The sequence below is a fragment of the Abramis brama genome (assembly GCF_963993115.1).
Source record: "Abramis brama genome assembly, chromosome: 8".
In the NCBI taxonomy this organism is placed as follows: domain Eukaryota; kingdom Metazoa; phylum Chordata; class Actinopteri; order Cypriniformes; family Leuciscidae; genus Abramis; species Abramis brama.
The window spans coordinates 25,038,888-25,064,925 of NC_139970.1; the positions used below are offsets into that span (position 1 = coordinate 25,038,888).

The 26,038-nt window shown below is 41.4% G+C and overlaps 2 protein-coding genes and 1 long non-coding RNA gene across 4 annotated transcripts; 2 read left to right on the plus strand and 1 right to left on the minus strand.

Moving 5' to 3' along the window:
* Positions 1 to 8,594: 8,594 nt before the first annotated feature.
* crygs4 (crystallin, gamma S4) lies at positions 8,595 to 9,313 on the plus strand (the record flags this gene model as incomplete). The annotated part of the gene is made up of 3 exons (XM_084123461.1): positions 8,595 to 8,609; positions 8,700 to 8,942; positions 9,038 to 9,313. The coding sequence occupies 3 exons, from the start codon at positions 8,595 to 8,597 to the stop codon at positions 9,311 to 9,313; spliced, it is 534 nt and encodes a 177-aa protein (XP_083979587.1).
* Positions 9,314 to 10,712: 1,399 nt separating this feature from the next.
* Positions 10,713 to 15,136, plus strand: crygs3 (crystallin, gamma S3; the record flags this gene model as incomplete). Its single annotated transcript, XM_084121331.1, has 3 exons — positions 10,713 to 10,730; positions 10,813 to 11,046; positions 14,912 to 15,136. 3 exons carry the CDS (start codon positions 10,713 to 10,715, stop codon positions 15,134 to 15,136), a joined length of 477 nt encoding a protein of 158 aa, XP_083977457.1.
* A 3,633-nt stretch (positions 15,137 to 18,769) lies between these two features.
* LOC311088791 lies at positions 18,770 to 25,650 on the minus strand. 2 transcript variants are annotated; one of them, XR_014607564.1, is made up of 5 exons: positions 25,565 to 25,650; positions 24,475 to 24,511; positions 23,818 to 23,878; positions 19,617 to 19,716; positions 18,770 to 19,252 (listed from the first exon to the last, which is right to left on the minus strand). It is a non-coding gene; the product is annotated as an uncharacterized lncRNA (long non-coding RNA). The 2 variants fall into 2 exon arrangements; XR_014607565.1 differs by lacking the exon at positions 25,565 to 25,650 and adding an exon at positions 24,621 to 25,498.
* Between the last annotated feature and the right edge of the window lie 388 nt (positions 25,651 to 26,038).

A 26,038-nucleotide genomic window follows, 5' to 3' on the forward strand; every position in this document is an offset into this window, starting at 1 on the left:
GATAGTGAAGAGGATCAGGAGAGAGATGAGAAAGTGTAGAGCCTGTGGTAAGAAGAACTACCTTCAAAACACTTAGGCTGTGTCAGGAGTGTAGGAACCCATTACCCAGTTACACATTATTTCCACATCTGCATAGTTGATTACCGCAATTTACTAGAAATTTAATGAGACGCGTTTGTAAATCATTTTTTCTGCCAAAATAAAAGCTTGATGCAGTTTCCGTCAAAATAAAAGATCATGTGCTTATCTATTTCCAAGTATAGAAATTAGTACAAAACTAATTATGAAAGTTTCCTTTATTTTTCAGTGCATTGTTTTAAAATACATGGCTATTACTGTCATGGGATTAATATTATAACTATTATTATGTAGTAGTGTAATGTAGACAGACACTGTAAATAAAAGAGGTTTGAATTTTTCTTTGTTTAATTTGCACACTGAAAATGGGTTGGAGCTTTTAATTTTGAACTCTCAAAGTGCACCATATTGATTAATTTAACATTAAAATGCACACAATTTTCTTACGGGGGGCATGCCCCCGAACCCCCCTAGAGGGACAGAGGTACACTCACCACAGCTTTACCAAAAATTCTGTGGGAAACACTGGTATTGCAATGCCAATGCAGTTTATAGCTTGTTTTTTTGGATTCATCACTGTGCAGTATAGTTCAATTGTATTAATAAATTACAATTTTGTACTTATTTCATCTGTTAACTCTCACTCGTTCCTACTCACTCATTACATGGCATTAGTGATTTTAAGGAATAGGAGTTGGTATACATATTTAAGGGCGTGCAAAGATGGGTGGTGTTTATGCCGATTTTTTGTCCCAGTCCACACCTGCTGTTAGGTTATGGTTAGGTGTTAGGGTTCGGGTTAGTAGAATAAGTTGGCTTGTAGTTGCCAAGTTACTTATAGTCAGTAGAATGTCTGTTGGGGGACCATCAAAATAAAGTGTTAGCAGATATTAAGCGGACAGTTTACTAATACTCTAATGACAGTTAGTTGAAATGTAGTTGCAAAGTTACTTGTAGAATGTCTAAAGTGGACTATCGAAATAAAGTGTTACCATGAGTACTACACAGGAACAAATAAGTAACTAGTAACTACTATGTTTTTTGTAAGGTTTTGTATAGTAATGACTCAAGTGTTCATACATCCTTCTAAAAGAACAACTAATTATTTGGAAAACTCAAAAGCTTACAATGACTTCAGTCAATATTAGGGAGTTATCAGGCATTGAATAAAAAATATTTCATGTCAGTATGCCAAAATATTGTAAATGTGATAAACGTCATGAAGTTAAGCCAATGACACTTTCTGGCCCTGTCCCAAATGAAACCCTAAGCCCTTGCAATCTTCCTCTGAGTCCACACTTTCAAAATGAAATGCCGTTTTGACTGTTGGGTAGAAGTCTGCTGCATTGTTCACTTCAGTGAGGGCTCAGAAAAAGTGCACAGTGATGCAGCATGTCAGACACAAAGGGGTGCTCGCAAGCACACTTCTGAAACCTAAAATTACAAATGGGACACCCTACGGTCTTTAGGACTTAACGGACAGCACGCGATGGTCATTGTAAGTATACAAGTGCACGTGAAGTGTGCCATTTAGGACATGGCCTATAAGTTTTATCTTTATACTCCAAAGTGTTCAAAATGGCTGACAAAATTTGGCCAAATTTATCAATCAGTAGGTGGATGTAACCAGGATATAGCCTCACAACCTCCCGAGATGGAATTGGGTCTCCGGAGGCCAGAGGTTGAGCTGGGGTGACAAAGGGCGGGGATTGGGCCTGAGGGAAGGCGGAGCTAAACGAAGCTGAAGGGTTGAAGTGTTGGAGAGCAGCGACCAGCCAGAAAGTCTGTGACGAAGGTGGTGAGACGTCCGACCCAGGTATAGCCAGCATGCTGAGGGAGTCCTGCGAGGCCAAATGGCCGATGGTCCACACTGAGGTCGAGGGTGGAAGGAGCAGAGGAGGTGGTACCGAGGGACTGAAGGGAGACGGTGATGACTAGATGGCATGGCTGGCTGAGGACTGGGGAAGAGACTGGAGACCCACACAGAAACCAATAAAAAAACAAAGCGTTCAAAATCTCTGTCTGGAGAGATAGTGGGAGAGGGGGGCTGGCTGGGGTCAGCGAGACAGGCATAAGACAGGCTGGTTCAGGCAAAAGTAATGAGGGCAGAATAACATCCTCTCCAAACTCAAAATTTAACAGTGCCTCAGCCAACAACTCACTCTCAGTAGCGGTGGGCAGGGCTCACTTACAAAGTCCACTAACACTCCCTCGGCGATGGATGACTTGGCTGGTTCACACACCTGGTCAGGCATGCGCTGCTCGGGCTCTGTGGTGATTTAGTCCTTGGTCGTTTTCCGGGACGTGGACTCTAACGTTGCGGAGGATTCCCGCAAGCTGCCTATGGTGGGCTCAGGCTGTCGATCCTCGTAGGCTGGGTGGCTCTGGCTCAGCATTGGATTGGGAGTGGGGCTGGCGGCGTCCTCGACAGCAAACGCTGATCCACTGGAAACCAGCACTCACTCCACAAATTTGGCGAAGCTCCATCGAGGAGCCTCCCCGGACAACTGCTCTATTGTGGCGGTGTTGAGGCCATCTGACCAGAATCTCCAGGGGGGAGCCACAGAGGAAGGACACTAGGTCTGAGAACCATAATCAGCTAGTACGGTGCTTCTAGCAGTAAACTTATTCCGTCCTGGCAGACCTTCTCCAGAACTCCTGGGAGCAGAGCAATCGGGGAAAAAGAGTACAGACATAGCCTCGGCCATGTCTGTACCATAGCATCCAGCCCCAGTGGACGTGCTTCTGCTTGACCGTAAACCTCCCATATATGCTCCACCACCTCAGGGTGAAGTCTTCATTCCCCGGGCCTCAGCCCCTGTCTCTACAGGATGTCTGCTTCAACATTCTGATACATTCAGAATCTGGTGCACCAGTTTGCATAGTGGACGCGAACACAGACACCCCCTGGTGATTTATGTAAGAGACCACTGATTTGATGTCCGTATGGACAGACACATGATGGCCTCTTAGGTCTGGGAGGAAGTGCTTCAATGCCATGAAGACCTCCATCATCTCCATGTAATTTATGTGCCACGAAATATGATGACTCTTCCACAGACCCTGAGCTGAGCTGAGCGGCCTTCTATTACCGCCCCCTAGCCGGTAAGAGAAGCATCTGTCGAGAGAGTGACTCGATGACAAATGAGTTCCTAACACTGGACCCTGGGACAAGAACCAAGATTTCCTCCATATAATCAAGGCGCGGAGGCACCCCAGCGTGATCTTGATCATACAAAGTAGGTCCCCCCCATCGGGAAAAACCCCTTGGTCTTGAGCCACTATAGGGGCCTCATGTACAGCAAGCCAAAGGATATCACATTGGATGCAGCTTCCATCAGTCCCAACAGTCTCTGAAAACTGTTTCACAGTGAGCAACTGGCCTAGGTTTATCTCTTTTACAACTGCTAGGATAGCAGCATCACGAGCAGGCGATAGCACGGCCCGCATCGTCACTGAATACCACACCGAGAAAGGTGGTCCTCTGTACTGGAGAAAGCACACTCTTCTTGACATTCAGTCTCAACCCCAACTTCTTTATACAGTATGAGCGAAAACGACATCTCGATGCCGAACCGCCATTTGCTCCGACTGTGCTAGAATAAGCCAGTCGTCTATATAATTCAAAATGTGAATCCCTTGCAGTCTGAGCGGCGCCAGAGCTGCATCCACGGGGTGATAGAGCTAGGCCGAACGGAAGAACCCGATACTGGTATGTTTTGCCCCCGAAAGCAAACCTCAGGAACTTCCTGTTTTGTGGAAGGATGGAGACATGGAAGTATGGGTCCAGGGGGTGCTCACCCTGTGGTCTGTGTGGGTCCTAATGCCTCAGTGTTGTGACGGGGACACTATACTGTAACAAGACCATCGTTAACCTCAAGTCCTGACTCTCTGTGGTCAATAAAAATCCCATGGCACTTCTCGTAAAAGAGTAGGGGTGAAACCCTGGTGTCCTGGCCAAATTCGCTCCATTGGCCTTTATCAATCATGGCCTCCTAATAATCCCCAATCCACTGAATTGGCTCAATCACTCTCTCTCCTCTCCACCTATAGCCGATGTGTGGTGAGCGCACTGGCGCCGTTGTTCTGTGGCTGCCGTTGCATCATCCAAGTGGATGCTGCACACTGGTGGTTAAGGAGAGACCCTTGAAATGATTGTAAAGCGCTTTGGGTGTAGCAGTACATAGTAAAGCGCTATATAGATTCCTCGTTCAATTCAATTCAATTCAATTTAATATCATTGTAACATCATTGTAGACCTTCACTCATTTTGGTACAGACACAATGTCTGAGTATGGACCAGTTCGATCAGAAGACTAAATTCGCCTGCAGAGAATAAGGATGTCACAACAATAATGAGCCACTCACACAAGGTATAATATTTAACTGATTGTATTATGTTTGTGTTGAATAATCTGTAATAATCATCAATTGTCCAATCTTCAATTTTCAATAAATTTCATTTATCGTCTTCTGGTTGACCTTGTTTTCTTCATAATAACAGGCCATTCAACTAGCAAACACTCAATATGACTCAAGGAAGAAATGTAAGAAAATTAATTGTAAACGGATTTGTCTATCTTCGTCAAAATAGCCTATTAGAAAGATTACAAAATGAGCATAGGCTTATTGCCTATTGTTTATTGGTCGACATAACAAAAATGGTTAATGTGAACCTTTAAAAATCTGATGAAAGAAGGCATTTGTGGTTGAGAGAGGCACAGCATCAGCCACATGTGTAAATTAAGCGTTGACTATGGCTAAAATGTTGACATAGTTAACTATGGTTAACTATGGCTACATTCACACTGTCAGTCCAAATCCGATTATCTTTGTATCCGATTGGAATGTGATCTAAAATGATGTCCACGCTGTGTATTGCAACTGTTCAGATCCGATTTGTGTGTCCATGCAGCTCTTTGGCAATATGGCAATGATGTTGCATTGTTGGAGGGGTTTGCATTTGCAATAGAGATGTTGTCTTATTTAAATTTTACAACATGGAAATGTGTAGCCGCCGCGCTGGACTACTGCGTCTTGAGCATTGGTCTTGAGCCTGCTGCAGAACTGTAGGAGGCTGGTATGCACAGCTTTTTTTCCGCGCTCTTATCTGCGCCGGTTTCAAAAATAATAATTTTCTGCTCGTCCGGCACTTTGCAACAACACAGCCTTTTTTCGGCAGCGACTTTCAGCATGTTCCCTATAACAACGTCTGACGTTTACATTTTACGTGGCGTGAGAAAGTAACATACCACGCAAAATCCGATCAGAGCGTTCAGACTGAAGCGGATTTTCTGATATGTGATTTGAATAGGATTTCAAACCAGCTTGAAACGGATTGCATGTGCTTTTTTGGACTGACAATCTGAACGTAGCCTATGTCGGTAGGGCTGGGGCGGTTACCGCATTACCGCAATACCGCGGTCACATGATGCCTACCGCGGGTCTGAGCTCGTCACCGTCATCACCGCAAAAAAAAAAAAAAAAAAACATTGGCCTGCACATGTGTGCACGTTGTGTCTAATTACATTGATTCTAATGACATGGATTGTGTCTAATGACATTGTGTCTTACATAAGTTTTGTTTAGAAAACCTTGAATCCATCAAAAGATGGAGCACATCCGACCTTTCGCGAGTTGGGGAGCGCAATGTTCCATGACACATAATAACATTCCATTCGTATTGACTATTAGGCCTATATGCGAAAGTACCTACAGTACAGACATCCCAAGTCTCCCAGAAGTTCCGGGAGTCTCCCGCATATTAATAGCGGCTCCATGATGCCCACAAATTAGTTAAAATCTCCCGGAATCTAGAGCGAGCGAGCAAGAGTGCGCATGCGAGACAGAGACAGTGTTCCAAACCGTGTAGCGCGCGCACGGCAGAGAGGGAGAGGGAGCGAGAGAGAGCATCCTGATTGGCCCGTTTCAGGTTGATTTAAAGCGGTTTACCGCTATACCGCGGGAATTTCTTGCTTTTCAACCGCGGTAAGAAAAAATCCATACCGTCCCAGCCCTATATGTCGGGATAAGAAATAGAAGGAAGAATTGCAGTAAGGGCTAGAGAAGCTAGCTCGTTCGGATCTTTACATATTAACTTTAGTTTGGCAAAATTTTGCGCTCTTTCCTGCTTACTAAGTTCTTCTCTATATGATTTTGCAGCTTCCATGTGTTTTTTCCGTGGTTTATTAGTGTAACAGTGTGTTCAGTAGTACATAAATTGTGCAATCTATGCTGTTGTTTACATCCGAGTGCCTCCATGATGGCCGCGCATCCGGGTTACCGCCCAGAACGTGACGTCGGTGAAAACCCTCTATCAAAATGGCGATCATGTTTTACATACAACATGCTAGCATTCATTCACTAAATGTGGTCATAAAGAAAAATACATTAATAAAATAACTCAAACCGATTTCTCATTTATATTTCACTTATATGAGCATTTCATGAACATTTCACCCAGATGAAATAAAATTGTAACTCACCAAGACCATATGAACTTGAACATATAATCTGTTTTAGGTCTGAGGAACTCTGTTACCACTTGATCTTTTGCTCATCCTTCTCACAAAAATGAATTCTAATTAATGATCTCTTTAATATGTGAACGCGCTATGCGTTAACAAGGCTGCTTCTCCGCAACTGCGTCACACATCGATTTAACAGTCTCTTTCACATAAATTTTCACTTCTCTTTCGCTACATCGTCTCTGGACACATATAACTTCAATAGTAATCAGTTTTCAAAAATAAAAATACTAAATTTTCTTTGGAAAGATCTGAAAATAAAGAAATACTCAGATTTCTTTGGACAGAACTGAATCACGTCTGCTCTACCGACCAAAAGACAGATCGAGCTCCAACCACGTGCGAAATCCGGAAAACAAAAAATGCGCTACACAACATTCCCAACTCTCATTGGTCGGTCCTTCCAAACAAAAATTATTTTAATTGGCTTTTCTAAAACACACAAAAATAACTAATAAAATTAAAAGAAAATAAATATTCTGCTCATTCATGTGTTAAAGGAGACATATCATGCTTTTAAATTGTTCCTTTTTACATATAAATCATACATTTGTAGTCTATATAAAGCGGAACTGCAATGCTTGGGTCTGAATTCCTCATTATTATAGCTCCACAGGCCCCTTTTCTACCCCTTTTCTGATGTGTGTCTGAGAGCAACTCGTTTTGGTGCGGTCTCTTTAAATACAATTGAGACACTTCATACCCCGCCCACACTTGGTTCAGCTCCACCCTGTTCGGCCATTTTTGTAGTTTGATAGCAGAGATACGATTATCTAGCGGCACAGAAACTTTGTATTCACACGTTATTAACAAAATGTCAACAACGGAAGACTTGTCCAGCCAGCCTTACATGTTCGAGCCAGAGTCGGAGCAGGAGCGAGATGAAAATGAAGACGACGAACCTGTAGAACAACGTCTTCATATGGATGTATCGCAATGGTGTGTACTGTATTTACACATGAAACTTTGGTCTTCCGACCTTTTACCACCGTGTCGATTTATTTTGATTAATATGTGCGAGGGAGAGAGAGCAAGACAGCATCTAGTTTGGAGACGGTGATGTCTTGTTTACACTTTCGCCTGGCTCTGAAGAGAGAGAGTGAGCGCGCGCGCGACCGGGTCTCTCTCTCTGCTTGTTCTTTCAGTTAAACATGCGTCCTGTAACAAGCGCGGCAGTTCATCTACATTAAACGGTGTAATGAAGCGTGTGGGTTACTACATCCAACAACCGAACATTTTAACTTACCCTCTCGTAACTTCTGCATCCTTTAGCTTGGACTACAAAATTGCAGCGAGAAATAAAAATGGCGGATTGCTCGAAGTGTTGGGCCGGAAGTCAATGTCCTTATTTGGCAGTTCCGCTGCAAATACTGTGACATAATAGTTAAAAAAACGTCATAGATAACAGAAAAATCGGAACAGGTTGAAAAATATGACCAAAACAGAATATAAAGATATCAACGAAGCACCTGAAGAAAATAATATCATATTTTCTGTACTTCTAAACACTCCAAATATACAACAAAATGCATTTAAGGGCTAAAAAAGTGCATTTGGCATGATATGTCCCCTTTAATGCTTTTTATTTTATTTTTGTAACCTGGGTTACATCATGGTTGCCAATCATTGCCAAACAGTTATTTTGCTGAAACTGTAAGTGTGAGGATGCTGTTGGCAAATATTTGAATGCAGAAGATATTTCTGTAGTAACAAATAATCAGCCTGAGCTGACTAAGTATATACCAACAATGTGCATGTTATAAAGCCTGAATATGAGATTCATTGGTTGTGGTTGGGATGCTTGGTACTCACAATTTTATTGTTGAACAAATCTATGATTCAGTGCTTTAGAACAATACATTGAGCTTGGATATTTTTTTTTTTTTTTTTTTTGAATTGCTGATTAAATTTTTTACAACCTGTGCCTTTGTTCAGGACTTATATAAAGAGACTACAGGCAGTTTGCCATCCAACATTTCACATCTGACAATGACGACTGAGAGTGTAAGTGCCTCTTTCTCCCTGATTGTCCATATCCCACAGTCTGTCATGATGTTTTAGCACAATGTAAACTGTCATTGCTGTGTTTGACAGATTGTGTTCTATGAAGACAGGAACTTCCAGGGAAGATCCTATGAGTGTAAGGGGGACACAAGTGACCTTCATTCTTTTTTTAGCCGCTGTAATTCTGCAAGGGTGAAGGGGGGCTTTTGGGTTCTGTATGACCGGCCAAACTACATGGGCTATCAGTATATACTGGCCCCAGGGGAATTTCCAGATTATCACCATTGGATTGGCTTCAATGACTGTGTCCGATCTTGTCGTTTAATCAGGCATGTAAGTCCAATGACACCACACATGATCACTTTGAATTACTAAGTTAACAGTGTGATTGGGTGTATACATATAAACATGATTTGTATTTCCTGCAGGTAACTGGACATCTCAAGCTGAAACTCTTTGAGAAGCCCAATTTTGATGGCCAAACATGGGAAGTTACAGATAGCACCCCGTCCATTCAGGAACGTTTTCTCTGCAAAGAGGTCCATTCCTGCAAGGTCCATGAAGGTCCCTGTGTGTTCTTCGAGCATGCAAACTACTGTGGCCGTCAGTACCTCCTTGAGAAGGGAGAGTACAGACGCCACACTGAATGGGGGGCCATGCATCCCACTGTGGGCTCCATTCGCCAGATCAGCACAGACTGTTGAAATTAAAGCATCTTATCACAACTACTGAAAAAGTATTGAAAAATAAAAAATTTGAAGAGGCATCAATTTATGGGAGTTTTTTTTTTTTTTTTTTTTTTTTTGACTGGTTGCCAGTTAGCAGACAATATAATATTGAACCGAAATGCTCTAAACATATGTAATCTGAAAAACATTCTCATAAGCCAGTCTTTAATTTATAGTTCCATTAATGACTGCTTTGTGAGTTCATACTCTATGTTTGTAACTCTTGAGCAGAAATGGTTACCAAAAGATGTTTTCCATAAGTTATATTTTAATAAAAATGTATATTGTAATTTATTTTCCACCAAATATTCTGAACAAGAAACAAAAATAAATTATTTTATATTTTCTTTTAAGATAACATAAGTGTAAATTTACTTTTGAGTGCAACATGCTATTTTCAATAATTCCATCCACCATTGCGCAGATATTTTACCTTATAGTTTAGATTACTGATGATGCAATTTACATTATACACATGATAGTGATTACACTGTTCAGTATTTAAGAGTAAAAATATTGTATTTTGCTATTTGTACTCAGTGCAATGGTATCCTACTGCAAACTCCTTTTTTTACTTAGTGTACAATAAATAGCTGCTTGTTTTAACAATACCTTGTTTTAATATTCTGTTTACACATGCATGTTTGGTGCTTTAAAAAGGGGGGGGGGGGGGGGGGGATCCAATTATGTTTCATGAAAACACAAGTTTGAAGCCCTGTTAAACACTATGTAGGCTGTCATGAAAACACATTTCATTCCTCTTCTGAAAGCAGCAAAACACCTTTGTTTAATCTGTTGCCATTTTGATGGTAACATCATGGCAGCTTGATTGCCTCTAGTGTTTTGTTGTGCTGAACAAAAGACTCACAACAGCTTCAAGTGACACAGTTTCATGCATACATGCATTTATATATATATATATATATATGACTGTGTATGGCCTACTATTAGTTTCTGTGTTTCACACTTTCTGTGTTATTGTGCAACTAAATGAACCTGCAACTAAATAATGCATCAGTTCATTCTAAAGGAAGTGTTACGCCTCATACAGTATTGCCATGTGACTAGATGCCAATGCTGCTTGAACTCTGCCAGTACCAGCAGCTGGAAAACAATTTAATTGGCCCAATAAATATTTTCTGGACTCAGCCATTGCAGAATCAAAAGGTCAGGGTTTCATACAATAGCCACTGCATTAATCTACATGAGCAATCTAGAAACAATCGTAGTATCAGCTGTTGATGATGCAGTTGCTGGAGCCATTCATATAACAATGATTTGCCTGCAGAGCAACAATGTGAAACATATAAATCTCGCTCATTGCCCTTTTTATACACAGCATACAGCGAAAGGAGGAATCAAATTGTGCCCAAACATGGACAGAAAGGGAAAAGTAAGAAATATTTTGCTTGCATAAACTGGCTCTACAGTCTTGTTTATGGCTTATCTGTGTTTCTACATCTTCTCTCATACAGATTGTCTTTTATGAGGACAAAAACTTTCAGGGACGTTCCTTTGAGTGCAGCACGGACTGCCCAGAGCTGTCGTCCCACTTAAGCCGCTGTAACTCCATCCAAGTCGAGAGTGGGGCCTGGGTTTTGTATGAGCATCCAAACTTCATGGGCAGCCAGTACATCCTAACCAGGGGAGAGTATCCTGATTACCAGCACTGGATGGGGTTCAATGACTCTATTAGGTCTTGCCGCATGGTGCGAAATTTAAGTCATCCCTGTTTGGAGAACCGTAGCTAGGCTATTTTTCCCAATGCAGGTCTGTTTTCCTCTTTTCCTGCAAAATCAGTCACCTATGCTGGACATATGTTTGACAATAATCATTCAATAACAGTATTATTGGCCCTAAACTCTGCTAGATGCTGAATAACACTGTTTCTGTCAGGACCACTATCGTCAAATACGATTCACAATTAGAATACAGTAATGATTGGCGGTACACTGTAAAGAGGTTGCTGTAAATTCTACAGTAACTTACCGGCAGCTGGATGCCAGTAATTTACTGTATTTTTTTTTACAGTATTATTTCTGTATTTTCACTTACAGTATACTGTACTATTTACTGTACTTGCATTTACAGTATTATTACCGTATTTTCATTTACAGTATTAGTATTGAGTTTATTTTTTTTTTAATTTTCATCATTTTAATTTTTTTATTTAAATTTTTTAATGTATGTTTACCCCACCCCCCAAATATCACAATAACTCACAAACATTTGTCCTTATAATATTCTTTTTAATCGTTGAACATTTTGTTTTAGAAGTACAAATTACAAATCTTGACCTTTAGGAGCCACTAGCTGAAGAAAAAAAAGGCAACATCACCAAAATCTCCTGGGGACCATTTGTATCTGTAGCATGGCAAAAACGTACACACACTGAAAAGCAAAACAGGCCTTAAAATAATAAAATACAGTCAAAGTCAGTTTGTGTTGTTACATTTCAGTAATTTTGCCAGTCAAAGTTGACAAGCTCTCTGAAACACTGAGGGTTTCATGCTTATTTTTTTCTTTGGACCTTTCCAGATTTCCATCTGATCTGTGCCTTTGGTGTTTGGTGCCATCAGGGTTGATTCTCAGAATGAACCTGCAAGCACAAGCAGGGAAAAATATATTATTTTTTCAGACCGGTGTTGGCAGAATTTTCCCTAACTCTGAAACTTGATGCTGCATGTACTTTGACGTTAATAAAAGCACTACATCTGATTCTGAATGCACCTACAGGGATGGTATTACCTCATAATCCATTACATTAAAATCATCAAAGCTTCATTCTTTTTCAATACATTCCTGTAGCTTAGATTTCCAGGGAATGGATAACTTAAATTAAACTTAAATACAATGTAAGTTGCTTTGGATAAAAGTGTCTTCCAAATGCAAGCATGTAAATGTAATGTAAAATATATATATATATATATATATATATATATATATATATATATATATATATATATATATATATATATATATATATATTGGTTTACCTAATTCTGCATTCGACAAAATAGACTGCTAATGCTGAAGAAGAGCCTGTTAGCAGTTGTAACTGGATGATGATTCTGCCCTTCATTGCCAGCATCCATGTTTTTGCTTAGAGAACAGACTCTCCTGAAACAGACAGTCACAGCAGCTTTTTAGTGTTATAGTTTACAGAAAAAACTAAAATACAATAACAGAACTTATTACTAACAACAATAACATGTGGGGTGAAGATGAGGTAAGATAATGATGTTGTATGGTGTTTATAGTTTTTAATCAATTAAACAACATTAAAAATATTAGTTAGCAAAACTTTGATATATTGATAATGTTATATTGCTAACCCTTTCCTCCTCCTCTTCCTCCTCCAACGTCAACCCATTCTGTGCATTAGTGGAGAGCGTCAGCAGTGATGTACAGTGCGGAGGGAATGGCTGCTGCAAATTCAAAATAAAGAACAGAAACTGATGGATGATTGTTTAAAAGCACTTTAACCACTGTTTTCTCCCCTTCCGTTGGTTTCATCGGCAGTTATATTATGTTTGCCTGCTTAACTAATGCATACTTCAGCTAATTTAGTTGATGTCATCTTACTCACCTGTAGATGTTATCACCGTTACGAAGGCAATCACACAAAAAAAAGACTCCAAAATACACCTCCGACATTGCAGACGACATAATTCAGACCACAAACTTGAAAATAAAACAAAAGATGAAATTAAAAATGGTGTTGGATAAAGGGTTAGTTTACTCAAAATTCTGTCACCATTTACTCACCCTCAACTTGTTCATAACCTTTATTAATTTATTTATTGGGCTGTATACAAAAGAAGATATTTTAAAGAACATGAGTAACCAAACAGTTACTGGTCCCCATTGACATCCATAGTATTTTTTTTTCTATTATAGAAGTCCATGGGGACCAGCAACTATTTCATTACCAACATTCTTCAAAATATCTTATTTTATGTTCAGAAGAAAGAACTTCATGCAGGTTTAGAACACCTTGTGGGCGAGTAAATGATGACATGCATCATTTTCTGTTTAAGGTGTAGCCTACTATCCCTTTAACTTAGTTTTACTCAGTATTTGGGTTGTACATCTGCCAAACTAGTTAAGTTGTGAAAGAGGAGACAGAACATACCAAAGTTATTATGCTTCTCTGTTTAATAAGTTTATTTAGGCTAATTTAGGTGAAGTTAACCTAATGTTACCAGTTGATGTTATCACTATTATTCATAATGACGGCAATGAAAAAGCTTATCACACCTCCATTGTTGCAGATTGCAGATGACATTATCCAGATCACAAACCTGAAAATAAATCAAAGCATGTACGTGAAAATATTATTTAAAAACCGCACTTAAACAAGGGTTTCGTCTATCTCACTTTACCTCAGTATTTCACGTTAGTTCGCTGCGGTTAACGTTAAGTTACTGACGACTCTGCCCGCCTGATGAGCTAACTTGCGTTAAAAAGAGGCAGAGGAACACACAAACATTATTTTTTATCGTTTAATATTTCGGCTAATATAGGTGGACTTAACTTACTCACCAGTTAATATTATCACCGTGACAGTCAGCGACCCGGCCGACAGTCAGGAAAAAGGGCAGTAAGGCACCAAAACCATTCTGATGGACAGTCAGGGAAAAAAGGCACTAAAACCATTCAGACGAAAACAAAACAATAAATCATGTTAATTTGCTGTTAACATAAGTAAAAACATTTGAAAATGTTTGTTTTACATAAAATAGAAATAATATACTAACCTTTTTGGTGAGTTACATGATCTTTTGTCCGTGCATTAACTGCCACTTCAACCCGTCAAAAAAACACTTGAAAAGAAATCTCTCTTGCCATCGGTCAGTTTTTCGCGGGCAAGTTCACAACTGTAAATTGATTTACAGTAGGGAAGAATTACAGTAGTGACCACATATTTTCCCATAATCCTTTGCTGTTTACAGTAACATACTGTATACATATTTTACAGTATCTTACTGTACATATTACAGTAAAATACTGTTCAAATTACAGAAACCCGTTACAGTGTATGGTTCTGTTCTGGGCAAGAACTCCCTGCGCATCCATGCAGCCTAGCTTGGATAAGAGCAGCGAGAGCAGCAATAACCCCCCTTACAGAACCATGAATGTATTGCAGATATCATTAATTCAAGATTTTAAAGTACAACATATTTCGAGAATTTATTCTGATTCAAAGGGCAATCAGAATGCCAAATACTGACTGCACGAGAGGAGGAGCTGGGGATGGAGGAGGGTAATTTGCTCCTGAGAAACGCGATAGCTGCTGATAAGGAGCTTATGTATACAGTGATAGGTGTCGTATTTCTATAGATAGACGTGGATCAGCTGGGGGGAACAGTCCTGTAAACCATTTAAACCACCCCCATAGACTACATAGTTTAGCATTAACATTATGATGATTTGGATATGCTGCTTTGTTTGCTCTTTGTAAATTGCCTACATGAAATAAATTAATTTGTTATGATATTTGGGAAACTACTCTCTCTGTTTTAGCACACTGGCGTTTTCTGTATCCATCTGTATAAGTGGCCTGACTTTCAGGGTCAGATTATGGAGTGCAGTGAGGACTGGCCCTCTCTCTATGACCGCTTCCATCACCATGAGGTCCAGTCCTGTAACGTTTTGGATGGAGCCTGGGTCTTCTTTGAGCATACAAACTACAGGGGACCTCAGTACCTGTTGGAGAGAGGCGAGTACCGCAGCTTCAGTGACTGGAATGCCATGCATCCTGCTGTTGGCTCCATCCGCTGTGTTCAGGAGTTGTAGGTTTTTCAGTGTGTAGTTGATTGTTCTTTAACTATTTAATAAAAATGACACTGAGCCCATTAGCTCCTGGCTCCTGTTTTATTCTGTTAAAAATTACCTGTCAATTTTACAATAAAATACTGGCAGCAGGGTTGCCAGCCAGTTACTGTATTTTTTACAGTAGCGTTTCTGTAATTTAATTTACAGAATTTTACTGTATTCTCCAATTACAGTAAATAACTGTATTTTAAATTGTTGTATTTTTTTTTTTTTTTTTACAGTAAGCTACATTATCTCTGCATTTGCTATATCTAGAGGAAGTATGTAAAATGCAGTATACAATATATTTTCCTGATTTCTGAATATTAATGACTGGCAGCTGAATTTTAAATGAAAATTATTTATCAACTGCATAAGCTTTAAACAATTGTTTTGAAATACATAAAGTGTTGTATAATGCACAACTTAAAGGTAGGGTAGGTAGGATTTTTTCAAATTTGTTTAAACTGTCTTTATATACCAATACATAATTAAAATGTAAGTGCTCTGAAAAAGAGAGTTTAAAAATCGAGTGACTGTAGACCTTTTAATCTGCAATAAACACAGCTCATTATTTCCATCCGGGACGAAACAATTGATTGGTCTGGGCGACTGTCACTCACTCTCGCAACCATGGCTACCACCACTGTTGCCACTGTTGATCTGCCCATATGCGCGCGCACCCGTTTGATTTGAGGAGAGGCGCGGAACCTACGAAGAGTTAAATTATGGCAGAGAAAGAGCATTCAAAATTCAAAGCACCTGCATATGCAGTCAGCGAAGGCAAACAAGGCAAAAACTACTTCCTCGGACCCTGTTTGCCCGCACTCTTGAACGACCTCCTCTGCTTCGCCCTCGACCCCGGACCTGTCCTCGAACCAACGATGCAGTACTTGTCTCTGGAGTGTAACGTTAGTCCTCATCAGAGTCAACAATGTTTTCATCATGGAAACTCTTACATGCAAAACACCGTATATGTTATGACTCTTACACGAAATTCAACTTCATCACAGTTTAACTGATGGTAATGGAAAAACGTGTATCAATGCAACCTGTTTTTAGCTTTGCCTTATGAATATAGCTCGTTACCTATAGCCTAAATATAGCTTGTTACCGAATCAAACAAAATATATTTTAAACTTTACCAGTATCGATATGCTAGCTTGATAGTGAGTACAAAAAGCCATATTATTTGTTTATATTTATAGTGATAAAGTTAGGTATTTTATTACATGTGATTCTGACATGATGTCACTGCATGCACTGCGCTCCTCTCCACTCGTCTCAGGTAAATAAATGCATCTTCCTGAGCCTGAGCGTTTGGTGTCGGCGTTCATGTATTTTGGGGGCGTGGCTTTGGAAGGAGCCCAGAAGGGAGGGGGTGGGAGTGAATGGAAATAATTAGCTGTGTTTACAACAGTCCTGAGAGGTCTACAGACACTCGATTTTTATACTCTCTTTTTCAGAGTACTTACATTTTAATTATGTATTTGTATATAAAGACAGTTTAAACAAATTTGGAATGTTTTTTTTTTAGAAAAATCCTACCTACCCTGCCTTTAATTCCCCTATTACTTCACAAAACAAAAAAATAATTCAACATACTAATCTTGAAAAACAGGTCAAAATTTATTTAATTTATAACTTTAAAATCTGCATGAAAAAAGTCATAAAACAGTGTATTTTGTATTATTTTGATTTCATTTTTATTTACAAAATTGTATTGTTGTAAAAGGCACACCGAAAATTGTGTAAATTGACATGAAATTAAATATTTTTAAATTACTTGAAACAAATTAGCCGTCATGGCCCTTCACACAAAGAAGAAATACGCAAACAACATACATTTAAAACCACAAGTTGACCAACATGATCATAATAAAAAACACAAAGACACGGATGAATTTTCACCACTTCATTACCAGACAAACATGTCCAAACAACAAGACCCCAAGTGAGTCCAACAAACTTCTGATCAAAAATGGAGAACAATTCAGCTCCAGAATGCTGTTCCATCACAGGATGCAAAGAGTGGCTAGAAATATTGAAAAGAACAAAGAGGACAATATATTAGATATATTACAAAACATAATGATACAGTCAGAGACAGATAGAGGGATGACATAAACAGTTAGAGAATATTAAAAGGTTACAATTAAAGGAAAAATAGTTCTGTGTGTGTGTGTGTGTGTGTGTACTACTTACTTTTCAGAAATTCCACTGATAATCCATCACTTTGCTAGGCAGAGTGGCAACATGCGGGTTCACTGCAGCCTGTTTCTTCTGTACCATTTGCCCTGTCGTTTTAGATGGCAATTTTCTTCTCAACTTCTTCATTCCTCTTTCCGGATTAATACATACAAAGCGCCTAAAGGGTCAGGAAACAGACAATATGTAATTAAGATTGGTTTTAAGTTTTTGAGGCTTGTAATTCGACCATATATTAGAGCAGTGTTTCTCAACTCCAGTCATGAGGACCTCCCAGGAAGTTTTATATGTCCACTAATTAAAACACCTGATTTAACTCATTAGTTTGCTAGTGTTAAAGAGGGAGACATCTAAATCATTCGCCCTAAAAATTCTCTCTTCTCGAGTTGAGAAACATTGTGTTAAAGGCCTCAACAGAAAAGGCAAGTTCTGATATTGAGTACATGTGTAAAATGCAGGTACTGAGGTTGTTAAGAGTTCAATCATTACCTTTGAATGAACTCCAAAGTACAGACTGCTTCCTCCTGATTGAATATGTAATATGCTGTGAACAGTATGGCAAGGCCAGACAGGAAGCTGGGCTGAAAGCCCTCGATCCTTACACACAACTTGGCCTTCCAGTGTCCGCTTGTCAAAGTGTCTCCTAAAACACAACATGTGACAATAGTTATTTTTAACTATACCATTTTTATTTTTTATACCATTAAACTATATTTTAGTATTCAGAGTGCAGGAACTCTTTCTTTTAAATAAAGTTAACAAAGGCATTACAAACAAACAATAAGCAAATTTCACACTCAGAGTAACTTAGGCTACAGCTAAAAAAAAAAAAAAAAAAAAAAAACACATTCGTACTGAAATACAAGCCAACTAGGGATTTTTACAACGGCATATTAAACGTGCGACAAAACTGGTAACTTATTACAGCATCATTCAAATTTATATGACACACATCTCCGTGAGTCTGACAAGGCTTTGGCAACGCCGTTTCCCAGCAAACATTTGGACGTTTAATGACCGTTGAAAAGACGTCCGTCCGAGACGTCCCGTCATGGTTGAAAAATAGTTCCAAAATGAAAGTTGAACCGACGTCTTTGACGTCGTCTGGCCGTGAATTCCACGTCTTTTCTGGCCGTGAATTCCACGTCTTTTCTGCGCGTCCCTGGACGTCTAAATGTTTTTTTTTTTTAGTTCTTCTGGATGTTTATAAGATATATATATATATATAATCCTGCATATAAACTAATCACACCCATATTGTGTAACATCGTGAAAGGCAATCATTTAGACTATTTTTACACATCTGAACTTGACAAAGGTTCTAAAAAGGTCCAAAATCGGTCCGGTCAGACCTGAACGTCTATAAAACCGTTTAATCACGTGTACATAAACACATTATTTGTGGACTGAAGCAAAAAATAGTGCTATAATTTAGCACAACATTTTATTGTGAATATTACATTTGAAATGTCTTCCAGTTGTTAGAAATAGTACAATGTGGTAAATTCTGTGGTAATGGCATTTTCTCTAACAGTTTCACATTAAGGTTAAGCAGACATTAATCAAACCAGAATATAACAAAAGTACAGGAACAGTCAACGCATTCTATTTTTAAGAGTCTTTCTATAATATTCCATCATTGATGAATAGAAGTCAGAGCTGTGGCAGAACTAAGTTTCAGTTACTAACAGTCTTGCATTACTGTTAAACAGCCATAAATAAAAGTTTTTAGAGTCTATGAAGTTTATGGCTTTATGGTTTTTGTTTTGTTTATGGCTCATTTTTTAAATCCACCACCCTCAGCTGTTCCTGGAGCGTTCTTCAGGTGTTCCTCCACTGCTGCATCAATGTCTGAGTCTGTAGCATTTGGGCTCCACCTCATCACAGCATCTGAGGAAAGAGAATATGGTTTAAAAAAAGAGAAAGGCTAATTTCTAGGTAAATGTACTTTTTTTTTTTTTTTTAATGTCGAAAAATAACCATGTTATTTTACTGCATAGTAATCGTATGCCAATAAAAGATGTTCTGCATTAAATGTGTTCGAATACTGAAAAAAAACAAACAGCATTTGCCCTCTTCAATACTGACCCTTCACTAGGTGTGTAACTGTAAAAGTGAAAAGGACATTTCTGATAAAGACAGATGGTCTTTTAAAGAATGTCCCCGGAATAGATAAAAGTTAACAATAAAAATGACATTAATATTAGACAAGGAACAAGAGATTTTTTTTTTAATGGCATAAGGCCAAAATTACCTTGAATTACATCGTACAAAGTGTAGCGTTGAATGACTTCTTTTGAATTTGGCCATCACTCCTCATATTGAAAACCGCCATTAAAGCATTTGACATGATTCTGTGAAAGAAATTACACAGGATTACTTCACCTCAAAAAAAAAAAAAAAAAAAAAAAAAATCCAAGTAAAGGTCAATTTAGGGGAGACTGAATTGACAGCGAGCGAAAACAATGGTATCAATAATCATTCAATACTTGGTTAAATACTTGTACTTCTAACAAAGGATGACAACAAACTTCAAATAAGCCAGTGTTTTAAACACACCATATATCCATCCATCCATCCATCTTCTACCGCTTATCCGGGGCCGGGTCGCGGGGGCAGCAGTCTAAGCAGGGATGCCCAGACGTCCCTCTCCCTAGACACTTCCTCCAGCTCTTCCGGGGGGACACCGAGGCGTTCCCAGGCCAGCCGGGAGACATAGTCTCTCCAGCGTGTCCTAGGTCTTCCCCGGGGTCTCCTCCCGGTGGGACATGCCCGGAACACCTTCCCGGGAAGGCGTCCAGGAGGCATCCGGAAAAGATGCCCGAGCCACCTCAACTGACCCCTCTCGATGTGGAGGAGCAGCGGCTCTACTCTGAGCTCCTCCCGAGTGACCGAGCTTCTCACCCTATCTCTAAGGGATCGCCCAGCCACCCTGCGGAGAAAGCTCATTTCGGCCGCTTGTATCCGGGATCTTGTCCTTTCGGTCATGACCCACAGCTCATGACCATAGGTGAGAGTAGGAACGTAGATTGACTGGTAAATCGAGAGCTTCGCCTTGCGGCTCAGCTCCTTCTTCACCACGACAGACCGGTATAGGGACCGCATTACTGCAGAAGCTGCACCGATCCGCCTGTCAATCTCCCGTTCCATCCTTCCCTCACTCGTGAACAAGACCCCAAGATACTTGAACTCCTCCACTTGAGGCAGGAGCTCTCCACCAACCTGAAGCGGGCAAACCACCCTTTTCCGACTGAGAACCATGGCCTCGGACTTGGAGGTGCTGATTTTCATCCCAGCCGCTTCACACTCGGCTGCAAACCGTCCCAGTGCATGCTGGAGGTCCTGGTCTGATGAGGCCAACACGACAACATCATCCGCAAAGAGCAGAGATGAAATCGTGTGGTCCCCAAACCCGACCCCCTCCGGCCCCTGGCTGCGCCTAGAAATTCTGTCCATAAAAATTATGAACAGAACCGGCGACAAAGGGCAGCCCTGCCGGAGTCCAACACGCACCGGGAACAAGTCTGACTTACTGCTGGCAATACGAACCAAGCTCCTGCTCCGGTCGTACAGGGACCGGATAGCCCTTAGCAAAGGGCCCCGGACCCCATACTCCCGGAGCACCCTCCACAGGCCGCCGCGAGGGACACAGTCGAATGCCTTCTCCAAATCCACAAAGCACATGTAGATTGGTTGGGCAAACTCCCATGAGCCCTCCAGCACCCTGTAGAGGGTATAGAGCTGGTCCAGTGTTCCACGACCGGGACGAAAACCACACTGTTCCTCCTGAATCCGAGGTTCTACTATCGGCCGGATTCTCCTCTCCAGTACCCTGGCATAGACTTTCCCAGGGAGGCTGAGAAGTGTGATCCCCCTATAGTTGGAGCACACCCTCCGATCCCCCTTCTTGAAAAGAGGGACCACCACCCCGGTCTGCCAGTCCAAAGGTACTGTCCCCAACCGCCACGCGATGTTGCAGAGGCGTGTCAGCCAAGACAGCCCCACAACATCCAGAGACTTGAGGTACTCAGGGCGGATCTCATCCACCCCCGGTGCCTTGCCACCGAGGAGTTTCTTGACTACCTCGGTGACTTCAGCTTGGGTGATGGACGAGTCCGCCTCCGAGCCCTCAGCCTCTGCTTCCTCAATGGAAGACGTGACGGCGGGATTGAGGAGATCCTCGAAGTATTCCTTCCACCGTCCGGTGATATCCCCAGTCGAGGTCAACAGCTGCCCACCTCCACTGTAAACAGCGTTGGTAGGGCACTGTTTCCCCCTCCTGAGGCGCCGGACGGTTTGCCAGAATCTCTTCGAGGCCGACCGATAGTCCTTCTCCATGGCCTCACCGAACTCCTCCCAGGCCCGAGTTTTTGCCTCCACAACCACCCGGGCTGCAGTCCGCTTGGCCCGTCGGTACCCATCAGCTGCCTCAGGAGTCCCACAAGCCAGCCAGGCCCGATAGGACTCCTTCTTCAGCTTGACGGCATCCCTTACTTCCGGTGTCCACCACCGGGTTCGGGGATTGCCGCCTCGACAGGCACCGGAGACCTTACGGCCACAGCTCCGAGTGGCCGCGTTGACAATGGAGGTGGAGAACATGGTCCACTCGGACTCAATATCTCCAGACTCCCTCGGGATCTGGTCGAAGCTCTGCCGGAGGTGGGAGTTGAAGATCTCTCTGACAGGAGATTCGGCCAAACGTTCCCAACAGACCCTCACAGTACGTTTGGGTCTGCCGAGTCTGTCCAGCTTCCTCCCCCGCCATCGGATCCAACTCACCACCAGGTGGTGATCAGTTGACAGCTCCGCCCCTCTCTTCGCCCGAGTGTCCAAGACATACGGCCGGAGGTCGGATGAAACGACCACAAAGTCGATCATCGACCTCCGGCCTAGGGTGTCCTGGTGCCATGTGCACTGATGGACACCCTTATGCTTGAACATGGTGTTCGTTATGGACAAGCTGTAACTAGCACAGAAGTCCAATAACAGAACACCACTCGGGTTCAGATCAGGGGGGCCGTTCCTCCCAATCACGCCCCTCCAGGTGTCACTGTCGCTGCCCACGTGGGCGTTGAAGTCCCCCAGTAAAACGATGGAGTCCCCAGTCGGAGCACTTTCCAGCACCCCTCCCAGAGACTCCAAGAAGGCCGGGTACTCTGCACTGCCGTTCGGCCCGTAAGCACAAACGACAGTGAGAGACCTATCCCCGACCCGAAGGCGTAGGGAAGCGACCCTCTCGTTCACCGGGGTGAACTCCAACACATGGCGGCTGAGCTGGGGGGCTATAAGCAAACCCACACCAGCCCGCCGCCTCTCACCATGGGCAACTCCAGAGTGGTGAAGAGTCCATCCTCTCTCGAGGAGTGTGGTTCCAGAGCCCAAGCCGTGCGTAGAGGTGATCCCAACTATCTCTAGTCGGAATCTCTGAACCTCACGCACAACCTCAGGCTCCTTCCCCGCCAGAGAGGTGACATTCCATGTCCCTAGAGCTAGATTCCGCGTCCAGGGATCGGGTTGTCTAGGCCCCCGCCTTCGACTGCCGCCCGATCCACTTAGCACCGGCCCCTTACGGTCCCTCCTGCAGGTGGTGGGTCCACGGGAGGGTGGCCCCACGTCACTCCTTCGGGCTGAGCCCGGCCGGACCCCATGGGGGGAGGCCCGACCACCAGGCGCTCGCATACGAGCCCCAACCCCGGGCCTGGCTCCAGGGTGGGGCCCCGGCTGCGCCATACCGGGCGACGTCACGGTCCTCCTTTTTTTGGGCATCATAAGGGGTTTTGAACCGCTCTTAGTCTGACCCGTCGCCTAGGACCTGTTTGCCTTGGGAGACCCTACCAGGGGCATATAGCCCCAGACAACATAGCTCCTAGGTTCATTCGGGTACTCAAACCCCTCCACCACGGTAAGGTGGCAGTTCAAGGAGGGGACACCATATATAGTTAGTTAAATTTTATTTCTGTGTCATGCCAAACATTTGGCCCATCCCACATGGGATTACAAGACACCACAAACTTATTTAGCAAACATCTTCCGGTCGCATATACAAATCATTCGGAGAAATACATGAATACAAACATATATATACACATATACACACAGCATATACAAACAAATCCTCATCTACAGATCATCTCAATAAAGAGCTTTTTTCCTCTTCTCCCAGGCTCTCTCAAGATAATTGGCTAATTTATATGTTTCACATGTGAACAGCCAGCTCAGTCTTTGAGCATCATCCATATTTACCAAATCAATCTCTGATTGTATCCTACAAAACAAAACAAAAATCACGCTGTTCACAATAATTAGAAATATATAATATTTCTTTCACTTGACATGGGGTAAGCGCTCCTTGAGAGTCTGGTGCCAGCAATTTCAAAATGTAAAGATTTGTAAAATGTAAATTCAATTTTGGATAGGACAACCCCATGGCTGGAAAAGACCATTAACACACACACCGTCACTTCTGTGCTCTCTCCCGAATGCAGCGGTCAAGAGGCAAGACAACATTTGGAAATTCTGTTAATGAAAACAAAACACACACAAACTTAAATAAGAGGGTAGTTAAATAAAAACAGTAAACAATATTGTTTTATTTTAACTACTTTGTGGATGTAGCAAAGATTTAGACTTCTTGTAATCCAATTGGACATAGTCAACTATTGTAGCCATATAATAATCATTCACATTGACTAAATCCAAGGTAGCCAACCCTGGTCCTCGAGAGCCACTCTCCTGCTTGTTTCCAAACTATCCCTGCCCTACTTCCTGCTGACTAATAATGGATCAGGTGTGCTGTCAGTCAGAAGCTGGAAGGGCAGGAATAGTTGGAAAACAAGCAGGGCAGTGGCTCTTGAGGACCAGGGTTGGCTACACCTGGTCTACATATTTTAAATTGTGAAGTGATAAGACTGCTGTTCAAATATACACTTCACAGTGTAATACTGCATTAGTTACTATAAAATTAGCTGGCTGTACTTTAGCTTTTTCCTTGAGCAATGACAGACATTATAGGCTCTATATTTGTAACTGTATGAACAATTATTTAGAAAAATGTATGTTTGTATTTAAGGTATATTGTGTATAAAATAAGATGCAAATCGCAAGATTCTCACATAAAATGGGGTGTCCTCTGGGACTGGGATGATAATGCTGGAGACAATAAAAACAAATGGGTGAAAAATATTTAAGGTAAGAAAGGACACTTTAATCAATAAACACCATAACTATATGGCAAAAAAACAACAACAACAAAACACACCTTTATGAAGGACATTAAACAAGAAACAAATGCAATGTCTCTTTGGTTCTGCCAGATGGCCTGGAGAAGGATTCCTGAATTCTACGACAGATGGCTGTTCGTTATGTGACCCTGAAAGAAAAATGAAAACTTAATGTAATTTCGTCAAGTACAACAAACAAAATCACGTTTTAAAAATTTCACTTAAGTGATTACAAAATTGGTAATCTTAGAGTATGGTTATAGAGCAACTTTGTAACAGAGCAAACCTGAGCCATTAACTGCCTTAATATAGAGAGCACATTAAACTGCCCTCCAAGTGACAATAATACACTCACAATACATTCCAAATATGATCAAAAACAGAAGATTCGTTCTTTGCATACAGACAGGATTTATATTCATTATGCAAAAAGGCACGGCCATAAAGCATTACTTAAGTATTTAAAGCTGAGGCCATAGGTGAGGAATCAGGTAAAGTTAGTCTCCTTCCTGATACTTGGCTATTTTCATTGTGCATTAACCTCACCTGCACAAATAGTTGATTTTATGGTAGTGTAAGATATAAACACAGTAATTCACAGAAACGTTTTGGGATATTATGTTAACATTTATGCAAAACACCTCCTGACTCATGAAATATCCGAAATGATCCGAACTAATAAACGGTCCGTTAGCACAAACGAGTAGCGCAGTTTCGTTCCGCTTTCTTTCTTTTTTTTTACCATTCGCTGCTGGGCAAATGTTGCGGTCGCGCCAGCGCGACCTATAACAAAATTTTGTCTCACCGGCAGAAAAAAATTAGCCTGGTTCTACCAGACTCTCGTACATTTAATTTGTACTTGTAAACTCTTTGTAAAGAGTCTGTCCCCTCTCCATTGACAAGCATTAACTTCATTGAAGGCGGATACTCTGTTGAAGCAGAGAATGTCTAATGTTACATTTATAATACAAAATGTACTTACCCAACAGCAGATTTTTAGTAATTCGGCAACACAACAATGCACCCTCAAATCCTGCTCGCCTCGTGGTTGCTATGCGTGGTTGCAGAAAAACGGGAAAATGGCTGCTTTATCGCGAGATAATATATCATATCGTTGGATTTTGCAATATCGCGAGATTTGCTACAACATCTCGGTGGCACAGTTTTGACCTGTAAAGCACGGCAGTGTACGTCTTTTCGAACCTCTTAAAACTACTTGGGGCACTTAAATTAATTATTGCAGTATCAACCAGTGTAAGCATAATTGCATATTTCATAAGGATTTCATAGAGGGTCATGATGGACTAAATGCACGTGTAAAGGACGTCACCTACTGGACGTCCACTTAAAACGACTAAAATGCAGTGGCTTTGCAATCACTTAACCACACTGGGCACTTTGTGATTATAATTTATTTAAACAAGATAAAGTAAATATATTTACTTTGTATACAAAT